The sequence below is a fragment of the Streptopelia decaocto genome (assembly GCF_964273445.1).
Source record: "Streptopelia decaocto genome assembly, chromosome: 1".
Lineage (NCBI taxonomy): Eukaryota > Metazoa > Chordata > Aves > Columbiformes > Columbidae > Streptopelia > Streptopelia decaocto.
In genome coordinates this window covers 57,189,273-57,208,749 of record NC_138663.1, presented here as the reverse complement: position 1 = coordinate 57,208,749, position 19,477 = coordinate 57,189,273, and the positions used below count along the sequence as shown (strand labels likewise).

At 49.0% G+C, this 19,477-nt stretch overlaps 2 protein-coding genes across 8 annotated transcripts in view; one reads left to right on the top strand and one right to left on the bottom strand.

The window, feature by feature from the left end:
• The window catches only part of LOC309442373 (C-type lectin domain family 2 member B-like), a 60,084-nt gene that overhangs the window by 36,871 nt on the left and 3,736 nt on the right, over window positions 1–19,477 (top strand). The window lies entirely within an intron of this gene.
• Window positions 5,276–18,554, bottom strand: LOC309442337 (C-type lectin domain family 2 member B-like). 7 transcript variants are annotated; one of them, XM_082058103.1, is made up of 6 exons: window positions 10,286–10,345; window positions 8,263–8,660; window positions 7,982–8,077; window positions 7,436–7,608; window positions 6,949–7,049; window positions 5,276–5,381 (listed from the first exon to the last, which is right to left on the bottom strand). In XM_082058103.1, the coding sequence occupies exons 2-6, from the start codon at window positions 8,432–8,434 to the stop codon at window positions 5,291–5,293; spliced, it is 633 nt and encodes a 210-aa protein (XP_081914229.1). In that variant the 5' UTR covers window positions 8,435–8,660; window positions 10,286–10,345; the 3' UTR covers window positions 5,276–5,290. The 7 variants fall into 7 exon arrangements, with proteins under 7 accessions (XP_081914229.1, XP_081914232.1, XP_081914228.1 ...); XM_082058102.1 differs by lacking the exon at window positions 5,276–5,381 and adding an exon at window positions 6,307–6,769 and having other exon boundaries at window positions 7,436–7,605; XM_082058101.1 differs by lacking the exon at window positions 5,276–5,381 and adding an exon at window positions 6,309–6,769.

The window sequence follows — 19,477 nt, the reverse complement described above, 5'->3', positions numbered from 1 at the left end:
CGTACCGGACTCAGAGCTTTTGCCACATACCGCTGACATACAGTAGGTGAATTTTTCATCCCTTGTGGCAGCACTTCCCAATGCTACCTTTTTGCTGGCTCTCCATTATTTACAGATTGAACAGTAAAGGCAAACTTTTCCATGTCTTGTTCTCCTAAAGGAAAAGTAAAGAAACAATCTTTCAAATCTATTACAACAGTTTCCCACTGCATTGGAATCATTGTCAGAGAAGGTAAACCTGGTTGCAAAGCTCCCATAGTTGCCATAACCTCATTAATTTTTCATAAGTCATGTAATAATCTCCATTTTCCATATTTCTTTTTGATAACAAACACAGGAGTATTCCAAGGGCTATGTGAGACCTCTATGCATTCCATAGCCAGCTGTTCCATCACAAGAGATTGCAGGGCTGCAAGTTTTTCCTGAGCAAGGGGCCACTGATGGACCCATACTGGTCTTTCAGACACAGCTCCATGGGGCAGGGAAGGGGGCAGTCCCAAGCTGCCCCACGGGGATCCCCCATTTGCTGCCAGGGACCCACAGGGAGAGACACCCCAGGGGTTAACAGCCTGCCCCAGGGCACAGCTGGGGGTGTCCCTGCCCCCCCAACCAGGACCCCTGGGACAGGGCAGGGGAACAGGGGTCCTCTTCTCCAGGCTAAACAGCCCCAGTTCCCTCAGCTGCTCCTCATCAGACTTGTGCTCCAAACCTCTCACCAGCTTTGTTGCCCTTCTCTGAACTCTCTCCAGCACCTCAATGTCTTTCTTGGAGTGAAGGGCCCAAAACTGAACACAGGATTTCAGGTGCGATGTCAGCAGCACCCACTTCTCTCCCCGTGTACCCCAGTTCACATTTCTGTTGCTGGCTGCACCACACAACCATCACGATCATGTGGTTGTATTAATAATACAAGTATTCATACTTAATTACATGTATCATAATTTATACTACTGTATTGAAACAAATAAACAGCAAAGTCAATTATACTGTTAAGCAGCCATTCTTTATTTTATCAGCGCTGGGGAACACTGGGGATCATCCTCCATAAGTTCTCCAGTGACTGGATGTTCTTGCCTTGCTTATATTCACACAAAGGTTGTGGAGAGTTTTTGGGCCGTATTCTGTGAACAATCCAGGGCTTGAGGTGACTGAGCTGCACCAGCACCATGCGGAAGTAAACAGAAGCTGGTCTGCCCTCGACCCAGGCTGCAGGAGGGCGTCGTCGTCATCGTCGCTGCGCATGTGGACAGTGCCCTGCAGCCAATCACCATCGTGGTGGGGGAAGAGTGACTGCAAGTGTAACCAATCGTAGCCCGTGCTTGCCGCATGGCCTTTTGGGTATAGAGTATATAAGGGCTGGAAAAACGTGGTCTGGGGGACATTGATATTCAGTGTTGTTAAGAGTTCATCAAAGGGTATTGATGTTAAATTCATATTGACTTAGATTCATTACTCTCGCCGGCCCACCCATCGTGCTCAAAGAGGTCCTGCCGGCAATCTTGCATTCTCCACGTCATCTCACGACAAATGGTAGCAGAGGATGGTTCGCAAAGCAGGATCTCCGGAGCACAATTACTGCGGTAGCAGCATTCCTGAAGACGGAGCCCAGCCGGGTTGTAGGACAGTGTGCTTTGTCCGGTATCAAAAGACAAGCACCAGACGAGCTGGCCACTCGCCTTCTACTTTAAGACCGTTTGCCTAAAAGCACAAAATTTGGAGCTCAAGGCAATAGCGGCACTGTCGACGAGTACACTCTCTAAGAGAGGTATCGAATCGTCACAGGAAAACCTAGTCACACTGATTTTTTTAGCTCAGAAGTGGGGACACTTTGCAGAAATTCCACTTTTGTTTTCCCCAATGGAATGGAGATCAGTGGGGGACACAATGTGGGATAAGACTATCAGAGGGGAAGAAGAGAAAGAAATTAAAGCTCTGAGAGAATTGTGGAGAAACGTGTTAGAATCATTAGAAGTTACGAAGTCCGAACAAAGCGCTGCCCTGAGAGCCGCGAGGGCGCTTGTCCCAGAACAAACCTGGACTGATAAAACTTGTCGGCCAAAAGAAAAGAGGGGCCTGTGGCCTACTCTGTGGGGTCTGCCGGCCGCTCGGGGTGGCCGAGGGGTCCCGGCTCAGCCCATACTCTCGCAATCCGATCTGCGGCGGGAGTTGGAAACTTTGCCGTCCGTAAACGAAGAACCGGAGTTCTGCCGTCTGAGTGTCTGGGGCAATGTGACAAAAAACCGGAAATGCAACGAGGGGACTGTCCGGATGCGGGAGGCCCTGAGTGCCGCCCTCCGCCCACGGCCCCACCTCTGCCCTGCCCCGAGCCAGACACGCCCCCTCTCAGACCATCGCGTCAGCCGGGCCGGGCCCGGACAGGCCGCCGGGGCCGCCCCACGACGAGCCTCCACAAACACTTATGGAAGTTTCTTGTGAGCCGCCTTCTACATCATTGGGCTCACCCCAAGTAGTAGAGCAGTTACTGCAAGAGATTACCAGCAAGCTTGAACAACTTGACTTGCGAATGTCAGACAAATAGATTTTCAAAAACCAGCTTGCCTTCCTCAAACAATGCAACCAAGAGTACCTATAGATTCTACTGACCAACCACAGCCCCGACCTGGCAGGTGGTCAGGGGTCATCAAAGATGCCATCCTAGAAGGTGATTGGTCTCCAGCAAAATTAGCCCTACCGGTAATTCAGAATGTGAACGCCCAGACAGCGGTATGGGAACCACATGAATGGAAGATTTTACAGCAAGCAAAACAAACAATCACCAACTATGGCATACGTTCAGAAGCGACCAGACAAATACTGCAGTTCCTAGAATACCAACAAATGCTAAAGGACCTTTATTTCGACAAGATAGTCTCACTGGAGGCCTATTGATTGGCCGTTCTTCTGCTAGTATCAAGGGTCTTATAGTAATACCAGGGATAATTGATGCAGATTTTACAAGAACTGTTCAAATCCTGGCCTACACTCTGCATCCGCCAATTTTTATTCCTTCTGGGAGTAAAATAGCTCAGGTAGTAGCATTGGAAAACTGCCTACCAACGCTTCCAGGAGTTCCTCCAGCATCCTCAATAGAAAGGCGTGATAAAGGATCGACAGGTCCTGCAGTTTGCTTCACCTCATCAATGACTCAACATCCCATGTTACGTGTACAACTATTTCGATCTGATTCTACTGTTGTTGTAGATGTAAATGCAATGCTTGATACTGGAGCTGATGTCTCCATCATTAGTCAATTCAAATGGCCACGAAAATGGAAACTTCAAAAATCAATCTCTTCCACTGTAGCTGGAGTAGGGGGTCAAACTATTCCAAATGTAAGTGTTGATCCCATTTCCATTAGTTTCCCTGAAGGTCAATGTGTAATCCTTAGGGTGTATGTGATGGAATTGCCAAGCAGCCTTGTAATACCAAAAAAGAGTGGAAAGTGGCGATTATTACATGACTTGTGAAAGGTAAATGATCAAATGCAAGCCATGGGTGCATTACAGCCTGGATTACCATCACCTGTAATGTTACCAGAAAATTGGCATATTCTAATTGTGGATTTAAAGGATTGTTTCTTTACCATTCCTTTACATGAACAAGATACACAGTGTTTTGCATTTACACTGCCTTCTGTAAACAAAGCGGAACCAGCTAAAAGGTATGAGTGGGTAGTGCTACCGCAAGGTATGAAAAATTCTCCTGTACTGTGCCAATTGTATGTTGCATGGGCACTTCAACCTATTCGTGCATCATGGAAACAAACAATTATTTATCATTATATGGATTATATTCTGTTCTGTCAACAAGCTGAGTTCACAGAAAGTTCCATAGTCCAAATTACAATCAAACTCAAAGAAAAGGGATTGATCATAGCTCCAGAGAAAGTTCAAAGGTCCGCACCTTGGAAATACCTTGGTTGGTCCATTTGTGATGCACAGATTCGTCCACAAAAAATCGAATTACATACTGATTTACAGACATTAAATGACGTACAAAAATTGTTAGGGGACATACAATGGATTAGAAATTACGTAGGCATTACTAACAATGATATAGCACCTCTTACTTCACTTCTAAAAGGAGGTGATCCAGCTAAGAAAATAAGCTTAGAGTCCGTGCATCTCAAATGTCTTTCTGATATTATACAAAAGGTACAGACAAATTGGTCTAGCCGAAGACTTTCTGATCAACCAATTTCTCTTCTTATTAGCAATCTAGAACATCCACGTGCAATCATCTGCCAGTGGCAAAACAAAGACGGGGAATTCCCCATAGATCTTGCTACCGATTCTTCCTTTTGTGCCACTGTCAGATTGAAAACAGAAAATGATTTATGATTATTAGAATGGCTTTTTCTTAGTGTCCAACCAAAATTCAGCATTCAAACAAGACCAGAAGCAGTTGGAGAATTGATTCGCAACCAAATCAACTCCCTGCAACAGAACCTTCGGAGGACACAGAGTGAGGCGTAACCTTTGCATTAATTTAGCTGTGACATGTATGTGTAATATAGTTATATAAGTAGGCCTTTAAACACCACTACCTTCTGAGTAAGTTTATCAACACCCAGCACATCATTTGTTACATGTTAAGTAGGAGTACCATTAAACCAAAGTTCTTGGAATTTGTTTAATCAATCCATTGCGATATTTAAACGGCAATGGAATACCTCAAGTTTACTAAGAAGAAAAATATTAGCGCATGGTTTGACAACCATGATAATTGCAATGATCGCCTTTCCATAGGGCCAGAGCCACAGGAATTCATACTGATTCATTCTTTGAACACCTCTTATTGTATTTTTATAAAAAGAAAGACGTAGGATTTTTTGGTTTAAAAAGTTTAACAAATTGGCTTGGCCTAGGGGGGTGGATTAAGAGTTTATTGCAAAGTGCATTGTTTATGTTGATTGTTGTTGTAATTGATATGTTATGTATAAGATGTCTTCTGTCACGTATCAAAGAGGAATTAGAATGCACAGCTAATCAAGCCTGGCTTGTCCCCTCTCAGCTGTCACAGCTTCACCGCTGTCTCTTCTTCATGCGAGATCCTTCTTCATACAGGACCACATCGGGGTCACCATATGTCGTGGTTGAGATGCCATTTATTGCCACAAGTGCATTTTTATACAGTTTTACCAATTCATGTGTCTCTTCACTATTGGTTACAAGTTACAGCAGTAACACCTCATTGGCTAATTTTGCTGTCATCAATGTTACTCTTCTACTCCCTTCTCTCTCACGGGTGCACCTTAATATCTCCGGATACTCCTTTACTCCCATCTTCCTCATGGGTAAACCTTAATATGCCCAAGGCTGATCTCTGTTCCCATACCCTCCGTCAGGGAATCCATGGACCCACTGTAGTTTCCCACACCTCTGAAATAAATAACTTACGCTTTTTCTATGGATAAACAAGGTTTAATCCAATTCCTTAATTGTATTCTTTAAACATGTGTTCATTAGAGCATAAGCAAAACAGCGCTTGTGTGCGCGCGGAATTCACTCTGCCCAACACGCACCCTTTTAACAATACGAAGTGTGCTTAAATACAGTATGGTATTACATATTCATAAAGACCCCAGAAACGCCTATACATATTCATGACCTTTCCCGCTTTTTATTAAAATGAGTCTCAGATAACCTTTTACATATTCCCCTCCTTGACCCTCCCTTGTTGCGCCTGTTGAGGAAGGGTCTTTAGGGGTCTTTGGATGAAGGCTCCTTCAGCTTCGTCAAAGTGGACTTTTTACCTTTGGCTCATTAGCAGGAACTGGCTGGAACCCAAGCTACCAAGCCGACTGAAACCAGACTGGCGCCCCCTTTTTGCTGTAAATCTTGGCTATCTTGTCTCCTCAAGGTTGCAGCTGGTGCTGGAAAACTTCTTATCTCGGCATTTAATGAACTCCTGCTTTTTTTAGCACAATTAGTTACATACAACTCTAAACTAGATATTAATTATGTGGTTTAAAATGTTAGCTTGTTAGTAGGCCCTTATTATATACTTGCTTAACCCTTACAATGTTAGTTCCCTCTATCAATATAACTTCCTAAACAAGTTTCATAACTTTTTACATAGAACTTAACGACCTTTCCCTTTTCCAAGTTCAGAGTCCGTGCCTCATTTGGTTATACCTGTAACCATTGTTTTGGACCCTGTTGTCCCTTAAACTAACCTCAGCATGCCTCCGTGACACCATGTTTAAAAAAAAAAAAATAGTACAAAAATAGCAACAAAGTCTGTCCTGGTCACATGTGCCACACAGAGTCCACTTCACACTCTGGCAAAGGGCCAGGGACCTCAGCCAGGCTCTCTGTACTCATCTCATCTGGCAGCAGCACCTTCAGCTCCATCACCATGGCGCAAAAGCAGATAGAGGTGAATTGTTAGAAAAGCAAGATGAGCACTGGGGTGTTCCCAGGAGAAAGAAACCAGTTCTGTGCTTGAGATCTCAGGTCACACATCACAGTGTCCCTGATGCCTTCCACACCTGCAGGTTCCTCAGAGAACTGGCAGTGAGAGGTTGCTGAGACCAGCAGCACCACAGACCTGCAGCTGAGAAGGCAATTCCCAAACCTTTCTGTGCTACGAGAAATGGCAAAGTTGTGGAGTTCCCAGCACGAAGAAGGTCCTTTCTCCCCATCAACTATTTGACATCACAGCTTATGCCTTGCTGCAGAGATAATGATGGGTCTGGAAACAGTTTGAACTCCAGAGATGATGGTCATCCAGCAAGAAACAAGACCCTCGGCCCTTCAGAGTGATCCTGCAAGAATAAGCAATGACACCGTCAGTACCCTTGGGGAAGCAGCTCTCCCCATAAGCGCCTGGAGGGGACAAGGGCTGCCTGTAAGGGACGGGTCCCTGCACCCACGTCCCACCAGGCCCCTGCCTGTCCCACCACAGGACGGTCTCCCCGTGACCCTGGATCGCAAAGGGACTCACGTGTCATTGAAGCTGCTGCCGTCCACCCACTCCGGGCGCCCATCCCGTCTGTGCAGCCCAACCCAGTAGTCAATGTTGCCCCTGAGGTCTGATAGAAACTCCTGGAGAGGAAAGAGAGAAGCCAACAGTCAGGAGCTGCTGCTCACCCAGAGTCCCTGTCCCAGCCCCCCGTGAGGCCCAAGACAGCAGCACCTCCCACCCAACAGCTGCTCCACCAAGCTCCACAGCTTCTGCAAGAGCTCCCCAGCCTGGCCAGACACGCTGGTCCTGCTCTGCTGGAGCTCTGCTGTGCTTGCGGTCCCGCTGAGCTCCATGCGGGAGGACACGCTCCCTGGGCTCCACACTGTACCCTGTGCCTCCCTCCCTCTGAGGCCACAGGCCAGAACTGCATCTCTGTCCCTAGAAGCACCGCCAGCCTCCCAGCACCAACCCTGAGGTCTGCACCCAACCCAGACCCCCCACATTGCCACAGGAGCCCCTCACTCACCATTTCCCACTCCCTCTTGATCACAGCCAGTGAAGCCCCCAGCGAGGAGCACCGCTCCTGGCTCCACTCCCAGCGCCCCTCCTCTCTCGAGAGGTAGTAGCAGACATTGCGGTACCCAACCCAGTCATAAGGACAGCCCAGCACCGCAGCTGCACTCACTCCATCTCTTCCTGCTGGAGAGGGAAGGGGAGAAGGTCAGAGGACTCTGCTCCACAGGGACCAGGGAACACAGCTCCATGGGGCAGGGAAGGGGGCAGTCCCAAACTCCCCCCACGGGGATCCCCCATTTGCTGCCAGGGACCCACAGGGACCAGACACCCCAGGGGTTCACAGCCTGCCCCAGGGCACAGCTGGGGGTGTCCCTGCCTCTCCCCAGGACCCCTGGGACAGGACAGGGGCACAGCCAGCCTGAGGGTCTGACCCCACCAGCCTTGGCCTCACACACCAACACCTGCCCCAGCCCAGAGAGGAAGGGGCCACATCCAGCCTGGCGCACACACGGCTCTGTGCTGAGGGGCCGCACAGAGGCACCTGCTGCTCCCTTACCTGACAGCACAGCAACAGCTGCTGCCAAAGCCAGGACCAAAGCCACGAGCACAGCCAGCACCATGAAATACACTGGATGGTGTCTGCACCACTTTCCTGGAGGAGGAAAAAGCCACCAGTAGTGAGCAACTGTGCGGTCCCAGAACCAACACCCCACACACCTGCTGCCTAGGGAGGCAGAAGGGACCCCCCCAGGGGCCAGTCAGCCCCAGGAGAGCTGCCAGAGGCATAGATGTGTGGTGAGGGCTGTGACAGGCTACTTGATAAGGGCCTGTACTCACCCAGAGCCCTGCACGCCCTTCTGCCTGCATTCCCTGGCATCTCTTGGTGAATGGATGCCCCTTCATCCTGGGGACCCAAGGCCTGCTTCGGTTCTTCCTGGGAGGAAACATGGTCTTGTGTCCAAGGCGTCGTAACTGATGGCAAAATCTGTTTCCAGTCAAGCCTGGACATAGTTCTATGATGACAACCGTTATCCTTGTCTTGGCAGATTGCAGAGAACACAATGAAGACACAGCAGATCCAGATGTCTAACTCTGCATACCCAGCAGGGCCACCCTAGGGCCTCAAATATCAGCCACAGCCAGTCCTGGAGGACTCACAGGCTCAGGAAGGTGTTGCCTGCACAACCCTACCCTGTCCCTGCTCTGCCTGTAACACTGCAGACAGTTCCCAACACCTGGAGATACAAACAGAGAGTCAGTGATCTGAGGGACCAGCCCTTGGCCCCCAGCACCCTCCCCACCACCCTGCACACACCCTGCCCAGACCGGCCACAAGGCACTCGCTGGCCGGGAGCATCCCCCTTCCCACCGCTCACCCTCCCTGTACCACCCCCGGCAGCAGTGCCCCCGCATGGGAAAGCGGGCTCCAGGGCTGAGCCCTCTTCTGTAATGGTTCACAACACCGACTGGCTCATCACAGCTCCCTCCCTGGCACAGCTGGGAGGACAGCGGCAACATGGGGGGGCACAAACATCCGCTCCTCCATCGGCAGCAGGGGGAAGAAAACGCCATCCCCCGCGGAGGAAAGGGAGCTCAAAGAGGAGAGCGAGCCCGCCAAGGTCCCTTTCCCGCACCGCCCGACCGGCAGCACGGAGTAAAGGGAGGAAAGCACGGAGGAGAAGGAGCGCCAAGAGGAGAGCGAGGCAGCCAGAGTCCCTTCCTCGCACCCTCCGGGCAGCGCATCGCCGGGTATTAGGTGATACATTGTTTAGGAGCAGAGTGTTTAGTTTATATTTGAGTGGCAATTAATAGATGTATTGTCAGTAAGAAACTAATCAATTACAACTAACTTGATACTAACTTCATGATTATGCAATTATTTCCTAGTATAGATGTCCTGTATGTTAAGAATTTCTAAAAACTGTAATGAATATGTAATTGTTTTGTGAACAGAAGCAACTCAAGAGCATCCAGTTGTTGAAGAACTTATGGAGAATGATCCCCAGTGCCGATAAAATAAGAACTCCTGCTTAGCAGTATCATTGACTTTGCTGTTTCCTGTCACACTCCAGGCACCAGTTTCCTGCCTTGAGCAGCTCTCGGAGAAACAATGAATTGCATCACCCTGCTTGTCCCATCACACCTAGTTATTAGACAACCCCCCTACTGCCTCTGTCCGAAGTCGCGCAGCCGCCAGGCAGCACCAGCGGGAGGAAAACGCCATCGCCCATGGAGGAAAGAGAGGGCCAAGAGGAGAGAGAGCCCGTCAAGGTCCCTTCCCCGCACCGCCCGACCAGCAGCATGGAGAAAAGGGAGGAAAGCACCATGCCCGACCCTCCCCGGCCCCTCGTCACCTCTCCCCACCACCCTGCACACACCCTGCCCAGACTGGTCACAAGGCACTCGCTGGCCGGGAGCATCCCCCTTCCCACCGCTCACCCTCCCTGTACCACCCCCGGCAGCAGTGTCCCCGCATGGGAAAGCGGGCTCCAGGGCTGAGCCCTCTTCTGTAATGGTTCACAACACCGACTGGCTCATCACAGCTCCCTCCCTGGCACAGCTGGGAGAACAGCGGCAACGGGGCGGCGGGGGGGCGGGACACAAACATCCGCTCCTCCATCGGCAGCAGGGGGAAGAAAACGCCATTCCCCACGGGGGAAAGCGAGGGCCAAGAGGAGAGCGAGCCCGCCAGGGTCCCTTCCCCGCAGCGCCCATCACAGCGCTGGGCAGCGCACCGCCCGACCGGCAGCACGGAGGAGAAAGAGCGCCAAGCACCGCGCCCGACCCGCCCCGGCCTCTCCTCGCCCCGACAGCACCGGCCTCCCGCCGCAGTGAGCGACCAAACCCGAGTAGCACCCACCGGAGATGCGCACCCGCGTTCCGCTTCTGCACACACACCAACCCGCTGCACAGCACCACGCAACTCAGGGGATTGTACGCTGTACCCGCCCTTATATAGACTCGCACAGCCCGCCCAGGGCAAAATAACTACAAGAGCAACTTGTTTTTAACAAAACCAGAACACAGGTTTTTCCTTTTTTCTCTTCTTGCTGCAGTTCAGATGTAGCCAAGGCCACGCAGGTGGTGTAATCGCTGGTATGAAGCAGGAGGCTCTGGCAAACTCCTCAGTTACAATGAGCTGAGTTTATCTTGCAGCTTCACACAGGGCTGAAATGTATATTCAAACTGTACAACAAAGGCCAGGGATATTTTGCTTTTTTGTTTGCCCATTTCATTCCAACCATAATACACTTTGTATGCAAGTCCAAGTAGCTCAGCAATAGTTACATTCCTTAGCTTCATTTACCTTTTAAAATGTACAGATGTCAAAAACCAGCATATTAAACATCAATCCATTATTCCAATTTCCTAGATCCAAAACAGTTCATATTCTAGCAACTTTTAAATACAACCTCATACAATACCAAGTTCACATCCATCATAGCATTTAGGGTTTGTATGTTTCTGTTTTTGTTTGGTTTGGTTGTCTGGGGTTTTTTTTTGCTGTTGTTTTTTGTGTTTGATGGGTTTTTTTTCCCCCAATGTGCATCAGAGTTTAACAATTTAAACTATTTTCTGGTCTCAAAATTAGAAAATTAACTTACAGTACCATACTTCGCCCAGATTTTTGCACAGTTCTGCACAACAACATTAATTGCAATACAGCACTAAAGCCCAGAATTCCACATTTAAGCCACATTCGAACACAGTTTCATTTCAAGTTTTCTTTTTTCAGAATATTTCCCCAAAATTACTCTAACATGTAAGGATGCAGGGTGGTATTTTAGCAGCGGAACCGGTTCCCATTTTGTAATTATCTCCCCAAACAAAATTATTTTGGTACCAAATATATATATATACATATATACATATATATACATATATGTATATATACATATATACATATATACATATATACATATATACATATATACATACATATACATATACATATACATATACATATATATACATATATATACACATATATATACATATATACATATATATATACACATATATATACATATATATATACACACATATATATATACACATATATATATATATATATGCAAACTAAAATACTGAGCTCGGATATGAAAAACAAACACCAAGTTCAAATCTGCAGATGGGTCACAGTTACACTTATTCAAGACAATTTCTCGATTTTTGCATTGCACCTTTGGGCCGCTCACAGCTCAGCCAGGCAGAGGTACCGCTGGGTCTCCCTGACAAAACAGGTCAGTGTGCGCTGGAGCCCAATCGGCATCTGCCCCCCCCGCCACTGCAGCAGCTGGACTGGGCAAGGCTTTTATTAGCATCTCATCTGGTGCGCTACAACTGTTATCCCAAACCAGGATTCTTTACCTACTGTGCAAACAAAGGAGCCAAGTTTAATACACCAAGATGAGACACAGCCTGTCACAGAGCTGCGCAAGTCTGAATGCTGGAATAAAGCTAGCATGCTGGAAAGAAAAATAACAGCTGCTACACACAGAATTTTACCATCACATTCACACAGTAAAGAACCAAATTACTCATGATCTTCTGTATTATCACAAAACGCATATTTTGAGTCCATGGATTCTCATTATTTAACAGTCTGTGAACTCACCGTACCACACAAAGACCTACTAAAACTGCAACATGCTTAAACAGATACACCCCCAAAGAAAACAGGTTAATGAGGAAAGCATCTTGCAGACTTCAGCAAGTTTACTGGGACCTGTGCGTTATCAGTTAATGCTCTCTCAGCTTGTTGAAGTTCAAACTGTTCTGCCTGTCAAACTGTCTGTAATGATCTAACGATGTCTTGTAGAGATTTATTTGTTCTTCTCTGCTCGCCTTAAAAACATCGATAATTGTAACAAAGTATTAGACTTCAAGGTTCTATCCTCCAGTCACTTCTCCCATTCATCTAACTTACACAGCAGCCACCATTGACCATAAGATTTCACAAGATCTTCCTTCCTCATATTTCCAAGTGCTTTCCTATGTATTAAAACACCTCCCAATACTGATTACTTAGGAACACGACCGAAAACAGTCATTTCCGACCCTATCTCATAAGTAAAAACCATGAGAAGAGGGAGGGAGGGGGGGAAGCACAGGGCTGCTTGCAGCGCCGTGAGTGGGAAAAGTGGGGAGAAGATTTTATGGCACACTTATACCACAAAGAAACAATTCTGACAACAACCAGTAAAACAATTAACTCACATTCCTGACAAGCTGCTTGATTTTCAGAGACGCAACACACAGAAGCACATAATATGTACCGTAAAACTCACAGATATCATGTTGATAGCAAACATTAGCATTCTCTACTGCTAATTTCAACACTGGTGCTTCCTCAGCTTCTAAGTTTTCAACCTGCTTATTGATGGCCTCTTGAGGATGGCCAATAAACTGTGTGTAATTCTCATTGGGACCCTGATTAACAATTGTATATTATTTGGCTGCTTTGTCAGTTTCAGGCACCTTTAGCACAGCTCGATATGCAAGGTCTGCTGACTGCCTCAGGATTTCAGAAACTAATCTTGCCTGTAATTGTGGTGTGCCAATTAGTGTCTCTTCCAAGAGTTGGGGGATACCTGCCCCTTTCAACGAATCCCCATTGTTCTGTTCTAAATGCTCTATAGCTGTTACATTGCATAGGTCTAATTTTGCTTTGAGTCTTTCATGGTTTTTATCCCATCTCGGGGCAACACGTACACATACTCGTTTTCCTTTTAACTTTTCAAGAAAATGCTGCAGATCCTCGTCTGAGTCATCAGATAACACAGACTTGAACGCTGCTGGAGAATCATTAGTAACAGGGGGGTTCGGAACAGTGCACTCTTTTTTTTCCCAAGTCTAGCCCAGGAAAGCCACCCCCCTCCGCTGTCTCTGCCTGTTCCCATTGCTCTTTTAATCCTCTCAAAGTCTTTGGATAGTGCTTTGCCCCATAGTAACATAGTCCTTTGTAAAGTCAGTTCCAGAAGGCTAATACCCCACTTCTTCAGAAGCAATTTCCATGTAGGTAATATTAGTACCCCCTTCTTTAGATAACTTCCACCCCCGCCGTTTTCTGGTAGTTCACCAACTCTTGCCGTGGTGTCTTTTCAAGGATCCGGATGTTCGGCAGCTCCCCCCTGCTGCTCTGTCAGCTGTACCGGGCTCCATCTCCACAGCTCGTCTTCGGCTGTCACAGCTTCACCGCTGTCTCTTCTTCATGCCAGATCCTTCTTCATACAGGATCACATCGGGGTCACCAGATGTTGTGGTTGAGATGTCATTTATTGCCACGAGTGCATTTTTATACAGTTTTACCAATTCATGTGTCTCTTCACTATTGGTTACAAGTTACAGCAGTAACACCTCATTGGCTAATTTTGCTGTCATCAATGTTACTCTTCTACTCCCTTCTCTCTCACGGGTACACCTTAATATCTCCAGATACTCCTTTACTTCCATCTTCCTCATGGGTAAACCTTAATATGCCCAAGGCTGATCTCTGTTCCCATACCCTCCGTCAGGGAATCCATGGACCCACTGTAGTTTCCCACACCTCCATGTCACAGAAGAATCGGGAAGGCACAGGGCTGGGGACATGGAGGGGGCAAACAGGAAACCAAACGACTGATGACCACGCAGGGCTTTTGCTGTCAAGGTGTGAACTGTCAGCAGGGCCAGAGCTTCCTGCCACTATTGGAGCTGAACAGCCCCAAAGTTGCCAGGGAGAGCAGCCCCAACACCTGGTCAAGGCCACAGGGGCGCTTTTCCTCTGGAGAAAGGAATATCAGGGTACAGGGATGTTGCCTGCAAGGAAAATGAGACTCCGCTTGCCTTGCCGCCACATGCGTGAGTAAAATTAACCCGAGCAGGATTGGGAGTGTATCTACTTTCCATACACATTTGCATGTGTATTGATACTTTCCGTGCACATTTGCACGCGTAATTTCCATGCTCAATACGAGCATGTGTACAAATTATTTCCTCGCACAATCGCGAGTGTATTTTCCTCCCGTGCTTCCACATAAGCACGTGTAAGATTCCATGCAGGATTGTGAGTGTATTATAAATTTACCCTTGCAGGATTGCAAGTGTACACTTTCTATGCTCAATACAAGTACGTGTATCCCTTTAAAATAATCCCACACCATGCCCAGGCAAATGTGTACTCTTCCTGGACTCGGGGATGGCTCCAGTATTGTTTTGGGTGAAGCCACGTGCATGCACACTGTGGACCTCCTGTTATATTAGTTGCTGCCCATTAGTAATTTTCCTCAACTGATATCCCAACCTGTATTCAAGTCACTTTTGGAGTGCTAAAACCCTGTTTCTCACCGGTTTACTAAAAGTTGTTCTGTCCCTTAAACGAACCTCGGGGTGCCTCTGTGACACCATGTTTTAGGAAAAAAATTAGTAGAAAATGAGCAACAAGGTCTGTCCTGGTCATGTGTGCCACACAGAGTCCACTTCACACTCTGGCAAAGGGCCAGGGACCTCAGCCAGGCTCTCTGACCCATCTCATCTGGCAGCAGCACCTTCAGCTCCATCACCATGGCGCAAAAGCAGATAGAGGTGAATTGTTAGAAAAGTAAGATGAGCACTGGGGTGTTCCCAGGAGAAAGAAACCAGTTCTGTGCTTGAGATCTCAGTTCACACAGTCAGTGTCCCTGATGCCTTCCACACCTGCAGGTTCCTCAGAGAACTGGCAGTGAGAGGTTCCTGAGGCCAGCAGCACCACAGACCTGCAGCTGAGAAGGCAATTCCCAAACCTTTCTGTGCTATGAGAAATGGCAAAGTTGTGGAGTTCCCAGCACAAAGAAGGTCCTTTCTCCCCACATTGCCACAGTAGCCCCTCACTCACCATTTCCCACTCCCTCTTGATCATCATGGTCTCCCGGCATCAGCAGCTCAGCCCCCCAATTCACACCGTCCTCCTGGCTCTCACTCCAAGAGCTGGTCTCATCAGCAGCCCAGTAGCACTCGGTTCCACGCAGCGTCCAGCCAGAGGGGCAGATCTTGCACCCCTCACCCTCTGCAGATGGACACATGGACACTGCCACACTAAGGCACCCAGGGTGGAGATAATGCCAGAGGGTTTCTCTGTCAGGGCTTATTTGTAGGAGTGGGGGCCAGTCCCAATGAGGGGACACCATGGGGGGTGTGTCATCTTGTAGGGGACACAGGCTCTTCCTCAGCTCCAGGCAGACACCATCCAAATCGGCACAACTGCGTCCCAGCGACATAGTCACTCACCCCCCTGGTCCTCTCAGGTTGCCCTTCTCTGCCACCAGCCAAGACACTGGGAGAGATGGATCCTCAGCCTGGTTTTAGGGGTACCCTGTGTGTGTCCTCCTGCAACTCCTCAACTCACCATGGCCAATGAGGGACAGGGCGGCTCTCAGGGCCCTGAGGAGGCAGTGGGGACGTCGGGTGGCTGATGCGGGGACATGCACCCACTGTGGGGCAAAACTCTGCTGGGGCTCTGGCAGGCCACATCCCACAGAAAGGAACAGGGGTTCCCAAAAGAGAAGGAGAGCTCATAAGCATCTGTCAAGCCCCCTCCATCCCCAGAGAGCCCTAAGCATTGTGGACAGCGGGTGACCCCTCCAAATGCCTGCAGCCCCCCCTGCACAAGGGTGTGACCCCAGGAATGGACCAGCAGCAGCAGGAGCTGAGTGTCCCCCAAAAATCCCTCTGCTTCCACTTTTGGGATCACACACCTGGAAAAAAGCCCCACCAGACCCTTCTCCCACACTCCAGGCTTCAGTTTCCCTGCCCTGAGCAGCCCTCAGAGAAATGATGGGTGGCATCACCCTGCTTCTCTCATCACACCCATTATCACCCTGCCCCCCATACTTTCTGACACCAGTTTAGCCGGGGGAAACCAAGAGATACAACCCACCATTACCTGCATCCTGGAGGGAACCCAAACTCCCCGTGACTTCCCGCTTCCCCGAGACCATGTAACCATCCTCATCCTCCATGTCACGGAAGAACCAGGAAGGCACTGGGCTGGGACATGGAGGGGGGAACGGGAAACCAAACCACTGATGACCACTGTCAAGGTACGACCTGTCAGCAGGGCCAGAGCTTCCTGCCACTATTGCAGCTAAACAGCCCCAAAGTTGCCACAGAGAGCAGCCCCAACACCTGGTCGCGGCCACAGGGGTGCTTTTCCTCTGGAGAAAGGAAAATCAGGGTACAGGCATGCTGCTTGCAAGGAAAAGGAGAAGTTAGGAAAAAAAAACTTCTTTCCCCCATCGTGGTTTAACCCGAACTGGCAATAAAACCTCTACAGACACTCTCTCTCCCACCCCTCCAACAGGTGAGGGAATCAAAAGGAACAGGAGAAACTGGATTGAGATAAATACAGTTTAAAAAACTTAAAATACTAATACACCACTAGTAAATATAAATATAAAACTAGAAGTGGCAAAGTTGTGGAGTTGCCAGCACAAAGAAGGTCCTTTCTCCCCATCAACTATTTGACATCACAGCTTGGGCCTTGCTGCAGAGATAATGGTGGGTCCGCAAACAGTTTGAACTCCAGAGATGATGGTCATTCAGCAAGAAACAAGGCTCTTGGCCCTTCAAAGGGATCCTGCAAGAATAAGCAATGACACCGTCAGTACCCTTGGGGAAGCAGCTCTCTCCATAAGCACCTGGAGGGGACAAGGGCTGCCTGCAAGGGACAATCCTTGTAGCCATGTCCCACCAGGCCCCTGCCACAGGATGGTCTCCCCGTGACCCTGGATCACAACGGGACTCACGTGTCGTTGAAGCTGCTGCCGTCCACCCACTCCGGGCGCCCATCCTGTCTGTGCAGCCCAACCCAGTAGTCAATGTTGCCCCTGAGGCGTGATAGAAACTCCTGGAGAGGAAAGAGAGAAGCCAACAGTCAGGAGCTGCTGCTCACCCAGAGTCCCTGTCCCAGCCCCACATGAGGCCCAAGACAGCAGCACCTCCCACCCAACAGCTGCCCCACCAGGCTCCACAGCTTCTGCAAGAGCTCCCCAGCCTGGCCAGACACGCTGGTCCTGCTCTGCTGGAGCTCTGCTGTGCTTGCGGTCCCGCTGAGCTCCATGCGGGAGGACACGCTCCCTGGGCTCCACACTGTACCCTGTGCCTCCCTCCCTCTGAGGCCACAGGCCAGAACTGCATCTCTGTCCCTAGAAGCACCGCCAGCCTCCCAGCACCAACCCTGAGGTCTGCACCCAACCCACACCCCCCACATTGCCACAGTAGCCCCTCACTCACCATTTCCCACTCCCTATTGATCACAGCCAGTGAAGCCCCCAGCGATGAGCACCGCTCCTGGCTCCACTCCCAGCTCCCCTCCTCTCTCGAGAGGTAGTAGCAAACATTGCGGTACCCAACCCAGTCGTCAGGACAGCCCAGCACCGCAGCTGCACTCGCTCCATCTCTTCCTGCTGGAGAGGGAAAGGGAGAAGGTCAGAGGACTCTGTTCCACAGGGACCAGGGGACACAGCTCTATAGGGCAGGGAAGGGGGCAGTCCCAAACTCCCCCCACAGGGATCCCCCATTTGCTGCCAGGGACCCACAGGGAGAGACACCCCAGGGGTTCACAGCCTGCCCCAGGGCACAGCTGGGGGTGTCCCTGCCTCTCCCCAGGACCCCTGGGACAGGACAGGGGAACAGCCAGCCTGAGGGTCTGACCCCACCAGCCTTGGCCTCACACACCAACACCTGCCCCAGCCCGGAGGGGAAGGGGCCACATGCAGCCTGGCGCACACACGGCTCTGTGCTGAGGGGCTGCACAGAGGCAGCTGCTGCTCCCTTACCTGACAGCACAGCAACAGCCGCTGCCAAAGCCAGGACCAAAGCCACGGGCACAGCCAGCACCATGAAATTCACTGGATGGTGTCTGCACCACTTACCTGGAAGAGGAAAAAGCCACCAGCAGTGAGCAACTGTGCGGGCCCAGATCCACCACCCCCAACCACCCCACACACCTGCTGCCTAGGAAGGGACCCCGCCAGGGGACAGTCAGCCACAGGAGAGCTGCCAGAGGCATAGATGTGTGGTGTGGCTGCGACAGGCTACTTGATAAGGGCCTGAACTCACCCAGAGCCCTGCACGCCCTTCTGCCTGCATTCCCTGGCATCTCTTGGTGAATGGACAAGAGGGAGACAGAAGACTAAGTGATACATTGTTTAGGAGCAGAGTGTTTAGCTTATATTTGACTCGCAATTAATAGATGTATTGTAAGTAAGATACCGATCAATTGTAACTAACTTGAGACTAACTTCATGATTATGCAATTATTTCCTAGTATAGACGTATTGTATGTTAACAATTTCCAAAAATTGTAATAAATATGTAACAGTTGTGTGAATATAAGCATGGCAAGAACATCCAGTCAGTGGAGAACTTATGGAGAACTTATCCCCAGTGTTCCCCAGCGCTGATAAAATAAAGAATGGCTGCTTAACAGTATAATTGACTTTGCTGTTTATTTGTTTCAATACAGTAGTATAAATTATGATACATGTAATTAAGTATGAATACTTGTATTATTAATACAACCACATGATCGTGATGGTTGTGTGGTGCAGCCAGCAACAGAAATGTGAACTGGGGTACACGGGGAGAGAAGTGGGTGCTGCTGAGGTCGCCCCTCAAATCCTGTGTTCAGTTTTGGGCCCTTCACTCCAAGAAAGACATTGAGGTGCTGGAGAGAGTGCAGAGAAGGGCAACAAAGCTGGTGAGAGATTTGGAGATTCAGAATGATCATAGAAGTTAATACAACACATTCTCTCAAAGTCTTCACAACCATAACCTAGTGTGAAAAGATCTATAACTCTGTGATTTTGTAGAGTAGCCTGCCTAATACCATCAACATCTACTAGTAATTGAATTAGCATCTCAGAAGTTAGATTAACCTATTTAAGAGACCAACAGCTTAACTTTGATATGTCTCCTAAAGCTTTACCAGCTGCTAGATCAAGGAGAAAGAGTGTAATAGATCCTATGGTAGGAGTGTCTCATAATTTTACCTCATCTTTGTATTAATTATCTAAAAGTAATATTGCCCTTT

Coding starts and splice junctions, on each gene's coding strand:
- LOC309442337 (XM_082058101.1), bottom strand. CDS start 8,434: ATGTCCAGGCTTGACTGGAAACAGATTTTGCCATCAGTTACGACGCCT. Junction 8,078..8,262: donor AAGGGCGTGCAGGGCTCTGG/GTGAGTACAGGC, acceptor TTCCTCCTCCAG/GAAAGTGGTGCAGACACCAT. Junction 6,770..6,948: donor GGCAGCAGCTTCAATGACAC/GTGAGTCCCTTT, acceptor TTATTCTTGCAG/GATCACTCTGAAGGGCCGAG.